Source organism: Chiloscyllium plagiosum, chromosome 15, assembly GCF_004010195.1.
Source record: "Chiloscyllium plagiosum isolate BGI_BamShark_2017 chromosome 15, ASM401019v2, whole genome shotgun sequence".
NCBI classification, from domain to species: Eukaryota; Metazoa; Chordata; class Chondrichthyes; order Orectolobiformes; family Hemiscylliidae; genus Chiloscyllium; species Chiloscyllium plagiosum.
Window position 1 is genome coordinate 58,671,223 of NC_057724.1, and position 13,137 is coordinate 58,684,359.

Genomic DNA, 13,137 nt, shown 5'->3' on the forward strand with positions numbered 1-13,137 from the left:
TGGAATGTTTCATGCTACCACCAGGTGCAAAATTGGAAAGTGTTTCATTTCCCTTCATTCCGATAAGCACAAACATGAAATCATTCTGGGTTGTTTGAAATCTCAATTCCCTGGTAAAACACTGTCGCCCTTATCCTAAAAGACCACTCAGTACCTTGCTGCTATTCTGAAAGTTTAACCAAACTCTGCTAAGTAACACAAAACATTGGAATATATCTGTGATACGTGAACTTGCATTTTGACCTGAGAGTGCAATTTTTTTAATGATAGAACACTCTGGCACTATTAAATATCGTAGCTTAGGGTCTGCTGCTTTGTGGCAGGTGATATCGGTTACTGTGAACATCCTCAGCTGTTTCAGCGATTGTGTAACCACATTAAATAGATTTCAATTGCAACCACCAGCATAGCATTCATACATGCCATTATGGAAAATTAGCAAAAGGTGACCAAACCACTTCCAAACATCTGACCGCTCCAAAAGGTCTTTCAGCAAAAAGCCTTTGAATACATTGTTCCTTCATTCTTTAATGACATGAACACCAAATGGGGTTATGAGTGTTGGAGGCAGAATATTTCCTGGGGAGGTTTAGGGGGAATGGTAACTTAGTAGTTTTGAAGTCTAACAATTAACTTGGTGCATTTTCAATATTTTCAAATCTACTACAAACATAGAGTTTGCATTTTTATTTTTAAGTAGACAGAATTTTTATCTCTTAAAAAGGAACGTGCATTTGTTTCCTATTTTAAAAAAAGGTTATTTGACGATTTTTCTTCTTGTGTTAAAATTCCTTCCTCTTTTATTTGTATTTTTATTTGTAATTTGGTCAGGGTCTTGCCAGCTTAAATTGCAAACTTGTGTCCCACTGAGCCTGTGTTGTACAACCAAGACAGAAATTTCTGGAGAAGCTCAGCCGGTCTGGCAGCACCTGTGGACAGAAAACTTAAGTTATTGTTTTGAGTCCAGTGACCCTTCAATGCACTCGAAACATTTACTTTATTTTCTCTCCACAGATGCTGCTGAATCTTTCTGGCAGTTTTCGTTTTTGTTTGTTTCAGATCTCTAGCATCTGCAATTCTTTGTTTAATCTTATACAACTAAGACTTGTTTCGTGGGTCAAAGTACTTTAATGTTTGACTCCATCTGAAAAATAGCTGAATCCTGTGAATGATTATACAGGGCTATGCACCAAAAAATTAAAACATCAAAAATTACTGGAAACATGGCAAGTCCTTCACTTTTGGAAATGAATAAAGGTTTGTTAATATTTTACTTAGCATCATGAGCTCATTTACATTGGAAAGAGAGTTTATTTCTGAAACTGGCCCAAAGAGGAGCAAACAAGCAATAACTAAAGGTAACTGGTCAAATATGTTAAACTACTGGTATAAAGAAAACTTGCAAATTATTTTAAACAAATATTAACATCCCGCTTGTCTAACTTGGTGGAAAATAAGAGTTTTGCAACAACTGATTTAGAAACATGTTTGAATATTTGTTACATGTTAAATTTAAATCATGATTTCTTTTTATTAAGAGTGAACAAGCAACATGTTAATTGTACAATATAAGTTTTGCTTTGAACAAAGTGTTTTATTTATGGTCCATAATCTTTTGAACTCAACATTCATAGATCTTCATAACTTAAAAGTGGTCATTTACATTTCAGTAGGATCTAATCCTTCCAGACTGCAATCTGGTCTATACATTGTCATTAAAAATATAGTCTATGTAATAAATAAATATATAAAATAAATATAATATTGACATTTCTATAAATAATATTATGTCCATTTGTACAGTGTCCATGTCATAATTTTAGCCCATTCTAAAGACTGGGAATCTTATATCTTGTTGGCTCTTCTCTTCCATGTCGCATAGTAAATATCTGCTTTCAGCAGTGTGTCATCCACAGATCGGAAATATATCAACTTTTGATAAATATATAACTTTTAGCTCAAAGCTTCTTTATTTGCAGCAGCGTTTATCACCACTTCGTGGCCTTTTGTTTCTTTCCAGCAATAAAAGTGTCCATTGTCTCCGAGTCTTTTTGTTCCTTGCCTCCTTAACAAATATCTAGAAGCAATATTCAGTGGAGAATATAGATGTGTGAGTATTAAAAAAAAAATCCTGGGACTGTGCACTTCACAAAGGCTTGATAGTATTAATAGTGGTAACGAATTCAACCAAAGTGGTCGTCTCTGAAATGGCCACGAGTTCCTTGTTGGCACTGCTCCCCAGAATAGCTAAAGCTCCCGCGTATGTACAACACATGCAAGGCAGCAGAGTTTTATCAACTATAGTTCAAGAGGTCTCTGTATAATGTTGGAACTTTTTCAGGTTCCACGGGTCTAGGTAAAAAGTGAGTAAATTTTTGATGCCGTTTAGTCCTGTATCCTTCCCGTGGGGAACCATCTTTATTCAAAGCCACGTAATAATGTCTCCCAGTATCTGTGTGTCTATACAAAGTTGATGCATAGGTATTATACCAGTTCTCTTCAAATTGTTCCCGAAATACGCATTCAGATGTTAACTTTTTCTGAAAATAGAGAAAAGATATTAATTGGAATGTACATTAGATGCATTTAGATGCTAAGTATTGTCATTATTCTACTTAATAAATTGTTGAACTTATTTTTCTAATAGGGATAGGCAATAAGTGTTGGCCCAGCCCAGCCCAGTGATGCCTGTGCCCCGTGAGTGAATTAAAAAATGCTTCACATCTGATAGCAATTAGAAAAATGAATTAAAATCTTACCCATTACAAGCCTACCTACCTGCACAATTAAAATTAGACCCAAAGTCATTCCAGGCAGGTGAGACTTCATAGAAAACCTAAGATGCCTATCATTTTAATTTTACACTATTCAGTTTTAACATTTACTATTTGAGTGAGATGTCAGATAACTGGGTTCCTTCAATAGAGAGCAATCAAACAATGGAGGGTCAGGTAAATTGCAAAAGTACACGCTGTTTTACATATTCCAAACAGCAGTGATATTTTCTGCTATAACTTTAAGCATGCCAGCAGAATTGTACTTTATCTAACACAGAGATCATTGCTTTTCAATAGCATAGGGAATCTTGTTATTTTTGGCCAAGTCTGAGTTGCATGGGTTTTTTAGAGGGATTATTGTGAACCTTTCACTGTATCATACCAAACTCATTAAGAGCTTTCCCCATTGTATGGTGTCAGTCATGTCTAATCTAGCAACATGCCAGTCCCAGAACAACTCACCACCCAGCAGTATCCACATAGAGACCAACTTCCATCTGGCAGAGGAGGCCATACACCAGACTCTGGTAGCCTGACTGGAGGTTGCCACCTGGGTCTGTGCCCTCTCCAGAATGCCAAGGAATGGCCAAAAGTGCCACATGAAGGTCAATGACCTTCTCTCCTGCACTCTGGTAAGTGTCACACACTTCTCTCAGCTATGTCACACTCACTCCATCCCCACTGCTGAACCCACTTCTCACCAAGGCTGAGGAGGATCAAGAAGACTTTTGGCATGTCTGGCCTGTCCAGATATAAGTGTCCATGGATCATCTGACCAAATCTCCAGGACTGATGGGTTCTCATGCAGAGCAGGCACCCTCCAGCCCAGTTATGGAATCAGGGAGTACACTAAGATGCAGTAGGAAGGAGAGGAAGAAGAAAACTTATTGAGTGAATTTTGGTGGGTAATGCCTTTACTCAGTCATTGTCACTGTTATCTGTAATAGCTTCCATCACCCATTTCCCCTGTCCCACCCCAATCACCTACGCTACTAAATCAAAACCCAAAGGACTGCAGATGCTGTAAATCAAAAACAAAAACAGAAATTGCTGGAAAAGATCTGGCAGCATCTGTGAAGAAAAATCAGAGTTAAGGTTTTGGGTCTGAGCAAGGGTCACTGGATCCAAAATGTTAACTCTGATTTCTCTTCACAGATGCTGCCAGAGCTCTGAGCTATTTCAGCAATTTCTATTTTTGTACCTACACTACTTGCCCTGCATGCCCTCTGTGTTACCTACTCACGCCCTCAGAACAATTACCACCTTCCACCATTGCACCATCACTAATAACTATGCCACCCATTTTCATCTCACTCATTCCCTGTCCTTCTCTCATTACAGGAGGGAACAGCCTGAAACAGGGCAGAGAGGGCGCCATTTGAGAAGAGAATCATGTCCCTCTCCAGAGGAGAGTAGGACAGTTCCCGCAGTGATGCTGAAACATCCATGTCCTGTCGACCATCTAAGGACCATTCCCCTGCAACTCTTACTCTGCTGTCACTGACATCCATTGCACACCTCCTCTAACCACTGACCGTAACATCATCCCTCTTTTGGATACGCATGTATCACCAGCATTTTCACCATCTCTCTGTGTAACAGCCTGCTCCAGCCAGCTTCCCTAGAAGACGACTCAACTTCTAGAGGATGAGGGGTACCAAGACCTCAGAGGAAGCATTGACAATCACCCCAGATAGTGGGAGGTTGGGGTGGAAGGGGGGGGCGTGGGAGCATTAGGCCTGAAAAATGTGGGAGCACAATCTGGTGAGCACCTCAGTGTGAGGTCAGCATGTGGCCATGGGAAAAAGGAGTCGTGGCAGAGACCGGGCACCTTTTCAACCCCAGGTAGGCAGGCTGCTTCCATGGACAGGTTGACAGTTGCCATGGAGACCCAGCTCTCTCAGGTTCTGTTGGAGAGATACACTTGCAATCACTCCATCGCCCCAGTTATTGGTCCTCAGGCAGAAGGCATGGTGATGGAGGGGCAAGGAACCTGGCATGCGCTCCAGATGCCAGGAGTAATTCGCCCAGAGGAGGAACAACTTGAAGACCCCTCAGCAGTCTCCTCTGAGGACACTGCAAAGGCAGCTGGGCTCTCCAACTCCACCATGCCTGAGCCCCTCTGGCCCTTGGAAGTTCTTGCATCTGGCCAGAAGACCCTTGACGTGTCTAGCCCATCAGACACAAGTGCCCCCAGCTCACCAAACCAGCCCGTCAAGGTTAATGGGCTCCAGTGCCAAACAGGGCAGAAGTGAGGACTATAGATGCCGGAGATCAGAGTCTAGATTAGAGTGGTGCTGGAAAAGCACAGCAGGTCAGGCAGCATTTGAGGAGCAGGAAAATCGACGTTTCAGGCAAAAGCCCTTCATCAGGAATCCAGTACTAAACAGGTCCTCCACACCAGTTGTGGAATCACTCAGGAAGTGCAGCATTGACACAGGTTCTATCTTTCAGATGAATTGTATATTACTGCTCATAAAGAGCATTAGGACTGAGTACTTGAAAGACACCATCGATATGCAAGCTTTATCTTTCTTGCACTGGCAGGCTTGCTGAAGATGCTTATAAATATGCTATCTGTTAAATTATCACTTTGCTTGTTTGATAAAATAATGGAATGGAATTTCCAATATGCAGTTGAAACAGTGAAAAAACTGGTTGACAGTAAATGCTCATCATCACTCCTACTGCCTTTGTTACACTTTGTTGAGGATGGTATGTTACCACATATACCTAAATAGTGAGGGGGAAGACTTTAGAGACATGGAAACATAGGAAGTGGGAGCAGAATTAGGCCATTTGGCCCTTCAAACATGCTCCAACATTCAATATGATCATCTCATCCAACTCAGAATCAGGTTTCTGCTTTCTCCCTGTACCCCTCGACTTCCTTTCACTCTAAGAACTATATCCTTCTTGAAAACTGTCAGTGTTTTGGCCTCAACTGCTTTCTGTGGCAGAGAATTCCACAAACTCATCACTCTCTGGATGAAGAAATTTCTCCTCATCTCAATCCTAAATGGCACATCTTGTATCTTAAACTGTAACGCCTGGTTCTGGACTCCCTAGTCATTGAGAACATCCTTTCTGTGTTTACCCTGTCTAATCCTGTTAGAATTTTATAGATTTTGATAAGGTTTTCCCACCCTCTGGCACCAACAACCATTCTTCTAAACTCCGGTGAACATAGTTCTAGCTGAACAAATCTCTCTTCAGACATAAGTCATTGCATCCCAGGAATCAGTCTGGTAAATCTTCATTGCACTCTCTCCATAGCCAGAACATCCTTTCACAGATAAGGAGACCAAAACTGCACACAGTATTTCAGGTATGGTCTGACCAAGGCCCTGTACAATTACAGCAAGGCATTCCTGCTCATGTATTCGAATTCTCTCCCTTTGAAGGCCTTATCATTTGCGTTCACCATATTTAGCTCAATTTGGTAAAAGTACATCTAAAACACACAGGTACAATTCTACATGTTCTGAGTGACCCAGTCTCTGACGGCAGGGACAATTGAGCACTGTACCAAGGCCTATTGAAGGGAAAAAGTCAGCAGCATTCTCTATTTAGTAGATGTGAAAGGCAGACAAGAATAAGAGCAAGTGCATTTATGATACTTCTTGAGAATAATATTTGCTAACACTTGTTGGCAACTTTCATATACTCCATAATGAACAGTTTAACAAGATGGCTGTAAGCTGAGTTTTGCCATCAGCACTGAGTAGAGTAAATTCCCAGCTCTGCTAACTTAATTTTGGAGAGTGTGACTGGATTTTAATTCTGGGGGTGGGTGTTAGCAGGAAGTGGGCCTGCAGCTCCTTGAAAGAGTTCAGAGGCAGCTATAGGGACTCTCTACCATCCCCCTCCCTCCTGACAATAGGTTCCCCATGCCGAATCTATGTTGCCCCATGCCCCTCATATCCTCTTCCCCATTTCCTGACCCTTCATACCCACCATGCCAACCTAAGCCCCTGTTTATTGCTTCACCTTTTATAGCACCTATACAGCAATGGTGCTCCCTCATGCCATCCACCACCACACTTTGCCCTTATAATAAATCCCCCATGTCAACTCAGCCAGTATCCACATGCCCAGGCTCAGGATCCATGTTGAGGGGAAATAAGAATATTTTTTAAATGCATTGATGAATTCATTATTTGAAATTATACCCTCATTGATTAAAAATCCCATTCATGACATTTTCAACTAGTTAAAACATTATAAAAACAAACATTTCTGTTCATAGTGGCACTAGAGCACGTAGAACTGTTAATCAAATTTTGGATCACAGGAACCCCACTGTTGTTAATAATAGGTTGTGAAATCGGTCCTGCAACGTAACTCCTTTAATGAGGGTAAAACAGTGCAGGAGAAAGTGAGGACTGCAGATGCTGGAGATCAGAGCTGAAAATGTGTTGCTCGAAAAGCGCAGCAGGTCAGGCAGCAACCAAAGAGCAGGAGAATCGACGTTTCGGGCATGAGCCCTTCTTCAGTGCAGCAGAAACAGCAAATAGTAAGCACTGTTTTTTTGTTGGATGTTGCAGTCTTCTCAAAAGATTAAAGGTCAGGAGAATTAAGCAGCTTGAGTTTTCTCAACAGCTGGACCATTCCAATGTGTTTGTCCATTTTTTATGTACATGTCTACTTCTAACAATCCCAAAGAGCACTTGATCTCTCCCAAATTGTCATTGGGTCTGTCCAAAAGGCTACCTTTTTCTCTTCAAAGAACTCAGGCAGCTTTAGTCCTTATCCTGAAAGGTCTAAAGTACACAGGTCATGTTTTGGACAACTGCACAGACTACTGGACCCAAGTGAAGACAGCTGCACTGATAACATGTTCTTTCACCTCTGTGAGCTATGGATGTGCAAAATGCAAACCATCCCAGATCCAACCCTTGCTGGTGAAAATGCCGAGGATGGGACTGCCAGAATTAGTGCTCCCATTGTGTTTTGGCTAACCTGGATACCCTCACCATCATTGTGAAAATTCAGATCTGAGTGTGACAAACATTAATTTCATCTTTATGAATAGGAAAATTGTAGAGGCAAGGATCATCAGGGCGATTCCAAACTCCTTTATTTGTTATAATTTGACATTTATGATTAAGGACAGAGTGTAAATTTTTTTTGGATAACTACGTTTTAGCAGGCCATGTGACAAAGATCGTGTTAGGACTGCATGTGTTACCTTTAACAAGAGTGTCCAACAATACGACTGATATATTTCTACTCTAGGCATTCATGGGTGTCCTAAGAGAACTAGAGCAAAACATTTTCAGGCAGAAGATTTTGTTTTCCACTCCCAAAATATGAATACACAAAGAAAATTGCTGCGGAATATTATTTTTTTTTAACACAGGTTGTTGCCTTTCCTCTCCACAGATGCTGCCAGATTAGTTGAGAGTTTCCAGCATTTTTTGCGTTTTTTGATATTCGTACTTGCCTGCTCCAGTTTGGATGAGTTCAATTGGTTCACTAACAGCACGCTAGAGGGAGCACTGCGTACACCGTCCTGGGATGGATCGTTGTGGTGGGGGAGCAGGAGAAAGAAGAACTGGTAGGACCAGTCCTATTCAGTGGAAACCTGTTGCCTTTTGAACAATCGAGCTTGTATTAACAATAGACCCATCCTGTTCTGATGGGAGCAGGAAGCAGCCGTACAGACACCAGACGGTGGAGAACTGCACAAGGCGGAGGGGGTTGGGAAGCACAGCCATCTCAAGTCTCAGACTGACACCGAAGCTTTTAATTAGTTGTTTTCAAACAGTCAAAAAGAGCTTTAAAAAAAACCTGTTCTAAACCTAAATGTATGTCCGTCTAAAATGACTGTCTCCTGTTTGATGTGAAGAATAGTAATTGACAAGTACATTGATGAGGTATTCACCACGTGAGCAATGACCTTATCATTCTGTGAACTGCACAACATCAGATAAACATTTCATGTGGTGGACTGAGCCAATGAGGCGAATATGATTGTTGGGGCAAAGTTTATGTTCATTGCATTGAATGATACATATAATCTGTATTTTTTAATGATAGATGGTAATTAAAGAAAATGCTGAAAACAAGTAAATTCATATTTTTGTATAATGTTTATAATTACACAGGAATGTCATTATTAAAATCCTGCTGTTACAAAGCTAGGTTTATAGAAGCACTTGTCCTGACACAAAATCCACTTGAGTAAGCTTGGGAGTTCATAGACTGACTAAAAGTAACCCTCTGCCAGTCTCACTGAATTTATAACAATGGTAATACTTCATTAGATTAGAGACTCTTTAAACTGGAAACCCAATAACAAAAATATCAGTTGTGTCCTCTACCTCTTTGAATCAGATGTTACAAGCAGCTGTACTATCTGGGCTCTCTCAGTTGTTCCCAGGAATGCATGCCAAGACAAACATCCACTGCACCTAGAGAACCATCAATTCCTGAAAAAAACTACCTGAATCTTGCTGGTCTTCCAGTGTAAAAGAGTTGCTCTTTTCTTTACTGCAGATTAGCCCATTCCAAGATCCAGGGCTCTTTGCCAAGGGAGGCACTAAAACTTGGAGTAGCTGCCACAAAGGCACAGCTGAGAGAGGTGGACTGTTTAAAGCATTTCAGCATTGGATTTCAAGGGACTGGTGACTTATAGAATCCCTATGACTGTATACTTGTTACTAAAAGCATATAATAAATGTCACATATATTACAATTATCTAATTTACAAGTTTTCATCACCTTCATATACCATTCTTTATAATTTAATGCTAACCCACTGCTGAACCCCAGCTAACATCTGATTAGTTTTAGTTGAAAGGATAGATGGCTGTTGAACCCTCTGTAATAAGTTGGTCCTTCTTTCACTGAATATCTATTGTGCAAGTGAAAAACTATGCACTCACTGTAGGAACAATTCTTGTCTTACAGAAGCAATCAGATCACTGGAAATCTGTAACTCCCTTTGTATTTGAAATCAAGCTATGAAAGGGATGCGAGACTGATCCCAAGAGGATTTCTGAAATCAAGACCACTACAATTTTAAAAAACAAATTCAAATTCTAAAACCTGTAGCTTTGCTTTTATTTCTAAAAAGTTTCCCTAGCTTTTGGGATACAAAGTATGTTCTTTAAAAAAAGCTCTTGCAGATAATATGAAATATGTTGAGAATTGTGTCAGGCAAACACTTATCATCTTTATATATTCCTCCCTGCCACTAATTAGATCCTGGTTCACATGATTTCCTTTCCTAAATCTCACTCTTTGATTTTCTTAGCTGTTTAATTCCTGTCTCTGGACTGTCTTCTGCTCTTGGATCCTGCTGCATTAGAAAAATATGATCAAAATCAAATGTGATTTGTCCCATCTCATTTATTTACAGCAGCAGTTAATGAAGCCAAGCCTGTGCTGTGAGTTACCTCCTATCCAAACTGATATTCTTTTTCAACTCAGGTACACTGTTAAGATTTCATGTTAAGATTTCAACAGCTAAATGAATAGCAGACATCAATGTGGAAAGTGTGAAGATGAGGAATTCATTTGTTCTTGTTTCCACTACATTGTTTTCTCTTTTTTTAGCTGTGGTGCAATGAAACCTATTGATCAGAGTGCGAGACTGAGCAGGTGCTACCGTTGAGATTAGAGTGGCACTGGAAAAGCGCAGCAGGTCAGGTAGCATCTGAGGAGCAGGAAAACCGACGTTTCAGGCAGGAGCCCTTCATCAGGAATGAGGATGATTTTCCTGCTCCTTGGGTGTTGCCTGACCTGCTGTGCTTCTCCAGCACCACTCTAATCTTGACTCTGATCTCCAGCATCTGCAGTCCTCACTTTCGCCCAGGTGCTACTGTTGGATATTACTCTGAATCTCACTGCTAGAAGCCACAGGAATGGTCATCATGGCAAAGTAAACTTACCAATATACATCTTAACACTGCAGAGAATCGCAATTGTGATTCCATAGTCTTGCCCTTCACTCAGTAAAACCAAAGGTTAGTGCTCCAAAATGCCTGAGAGTCATTTTATGCCACTATGCTCCAGACCAAAATTGAATGGTGCTTATCTTGACTTAATGGTACGAGTCAATTGAGTCAAAGCAATTCTCTCCAATGACTTGAGCACATAATCTAGCTTAACATTTCAGTGAAGGTGCTGAAGATTGTTGCACTATGCACAGTGTTGTTTTCCAAATGAAATGATGAATCAAAGTTCCAGTTTGCCTCTGGGCATAAAAGATTCCTTGGCACTTTTTGAAGAAGAGTAAGGTATCTTCAGGTGTCTTGGCTAATATTTTACTCAACAACTCATTACTCAACATCACTGAGACATATAATTGTTGTTTGTGGGATCTTGCTGTCAACAAATTGGCTGCTGTATTTCCCAATTGGCAATAAGCCAATAGTATTTCATTGGCAGTGGATCATTTCAGAAAGCTGCTACATGAATGCAAGTTCCCTTTCTACTTATATATTTGTGTGTATTGCAAAACTCCTGCACAATAAAGTGCTTCCTGGTTCCAATATAAGCCCCATACAATGTAAGAGTTAATTTATCAAATATAGGGAGATTGCAAGAATGGGGTGCAATTTCCATTGCTAACATACTTAAATAATACAATAATTTCATGTCACCCGAGAGAAATAAATGTTTTAAGCAAAACCTTCAGCAATAATCACCTTGTCTGTCAAGAAGAGTGAGTAATATAGGGATATTCTGCCCTGTGAGACACTGAAAAATACCAGAAATATATATTTTGGTTCTCCTGAAATACCATTACAGTTGGTGTTTGACAACAATGAGCAACTTCTAAGGGAAGGGACAAGTCTATACTGCTGTTCCTGATTGATATGTTGAGTTAAAGGGCGTTATTGCTTTTAATAGTGGGTTTACTATTAGACACAGGTCTGGACCAGCCAAGAACAGCAGGCTTCAGAATTCTGCTTGATGCGCCACAGTATTGGGAGCCATGGCAAGATCACATTGCAACAGATGGTAGATCTGCACTGAATAAATATTTTCAATGAACATTTTAGGGAGGTTATCTTAAGTAACCCCAGCACCTTACAATTGAAAACTGCCTCATGTAAAACTGATTGGAGAGACAAATGCAATGGGATTTGCTTCAGTAGACTTCCACAGTTAACAACGTCAACTCGAAACAATTGCACTTTTCTGCTGTATGTTCTTTCAAAATCACAAACATAATTTTCATTACTGGCTGCAGGACACCTCGAGGCGAGACCAAGAGGCTCAGGGAGACAGAGGGATTGGTGGCTCAGCTGTTTGAGTGCACTAAAACACTAAGGTAACTTGCCATTCGGAACAGCAACTGAGCAGTACCTTCTGAAGTTTGCCTGTAGGAAATCCTCAGTTACAGTACAGCTGGGGTTATATTTAATTGCATCTTTCGAATATGAGAATGGAAATAAAAACCACTTGTGGGAAAGTAGGTACGTGGGAAATAACGAATGATATGGAAACACAAGTCCAGGTCCATGATGGCAATTGAAATTGGGACACAAATCGCCTTATTTTGCCTTACAAGCAAAGCAAACTTTCCTGTACTGCGCTTCAGTTAGATAATACACACATATCACACAAACCAGTTGATTGACACAGAAACAAGTAGGAATCAGTTTTTTTCCTTATATTGCAGTCTTTAACGCCTGCTGAAACATTGCTTGGTTCTCGGTGTGAAAAGGATATGGAAAACGATGTCGAACTTACCGACCCATAGAGTTCGCCTCTCTCGTTCATCCCCAGGTAAAGTCCCGAGTCCACCCCACGAATGCTGACCAGTCCCACCGCTAGGCTTATGAACTCCAGGATCCCTGCACAACACACCATACAGTGGAAATGGTCAGTGATCATACTCACCCAATTTGTAAGTACGTTCTGCCCGAAGGCACTGTAAAAATGAGTACTATGCATATTTTATTGGACATTCCTGAACCCGGGACAACTTTCCAGACCAGTAATAGTCAAACAGAACAGCTGATGCCAAACAGACCAGAGGAGAAACTAGTGGCCAACAAGTCTTCCTTCAATTCACTAAGCAGCGTGACTAGGGTTCAGGAGGGAAGACTGTTAGGGCTTTCTTTGTGTTACAGAAGTTATGTAGTTGTCACCAAATAGTTGAAAAAGGGTGTCGGTGATGATATTTTTTTAAAAGACGAACGTGTTTAAGACTGAAATGTAGGATCAGATCCCAGGGTCTGGTTCTAGTTATAAAATTCGCTATTCTTTCAGGTTTCATTTCTTACTTTGATTTGATTGACCTTCAAATAGCTCGTGCAATGTCTGCTCGGAAAAGCAGCATTGCTTCCGAATGACAGACTGAGGAAATACTGAGAAAATGGGATTTTTAAAAAAGATTGTC

General features: G+C 40.5%; 1 protein-coding gene across 2 annotated transcripts in view; it reads right to left on the minus strand.

Moving 5' to 3' along the window:
* Nucleotides 1-1,098: 1,098 nt before the first annotated feature.
* The window catches only part of fgf16 (fibroblast growth factor 16), a 14,251-nt gene continuing 2,212 nt past the window's right edge, over nucleotides 1,099-13,137 (minus strand). The window contains exons 2-3 of one of the 2 annotated variants that reach the window (XM_043704989.1): nucleotides 12,486-12,589; nucleotides 1,099-2,540 (exon numbers count right to left, since the gene is read on the minus strand). In XM_043704989.1, coding sequence (XP_043560924.1) covers nucleotides 2,295-2,540; nucleotides 12,486-12,589 — 350 coding nt within the window. In that variant the 3' untranslated portion in view covers nucleotides 1,099-2,294. The remainder of the gene's footprint in view (nucleotides 2,541-12,485; nucleotides 12,590-13,137) is intronic. The other variant, XM_043704990.1, reaches the window with a different exon arrangement.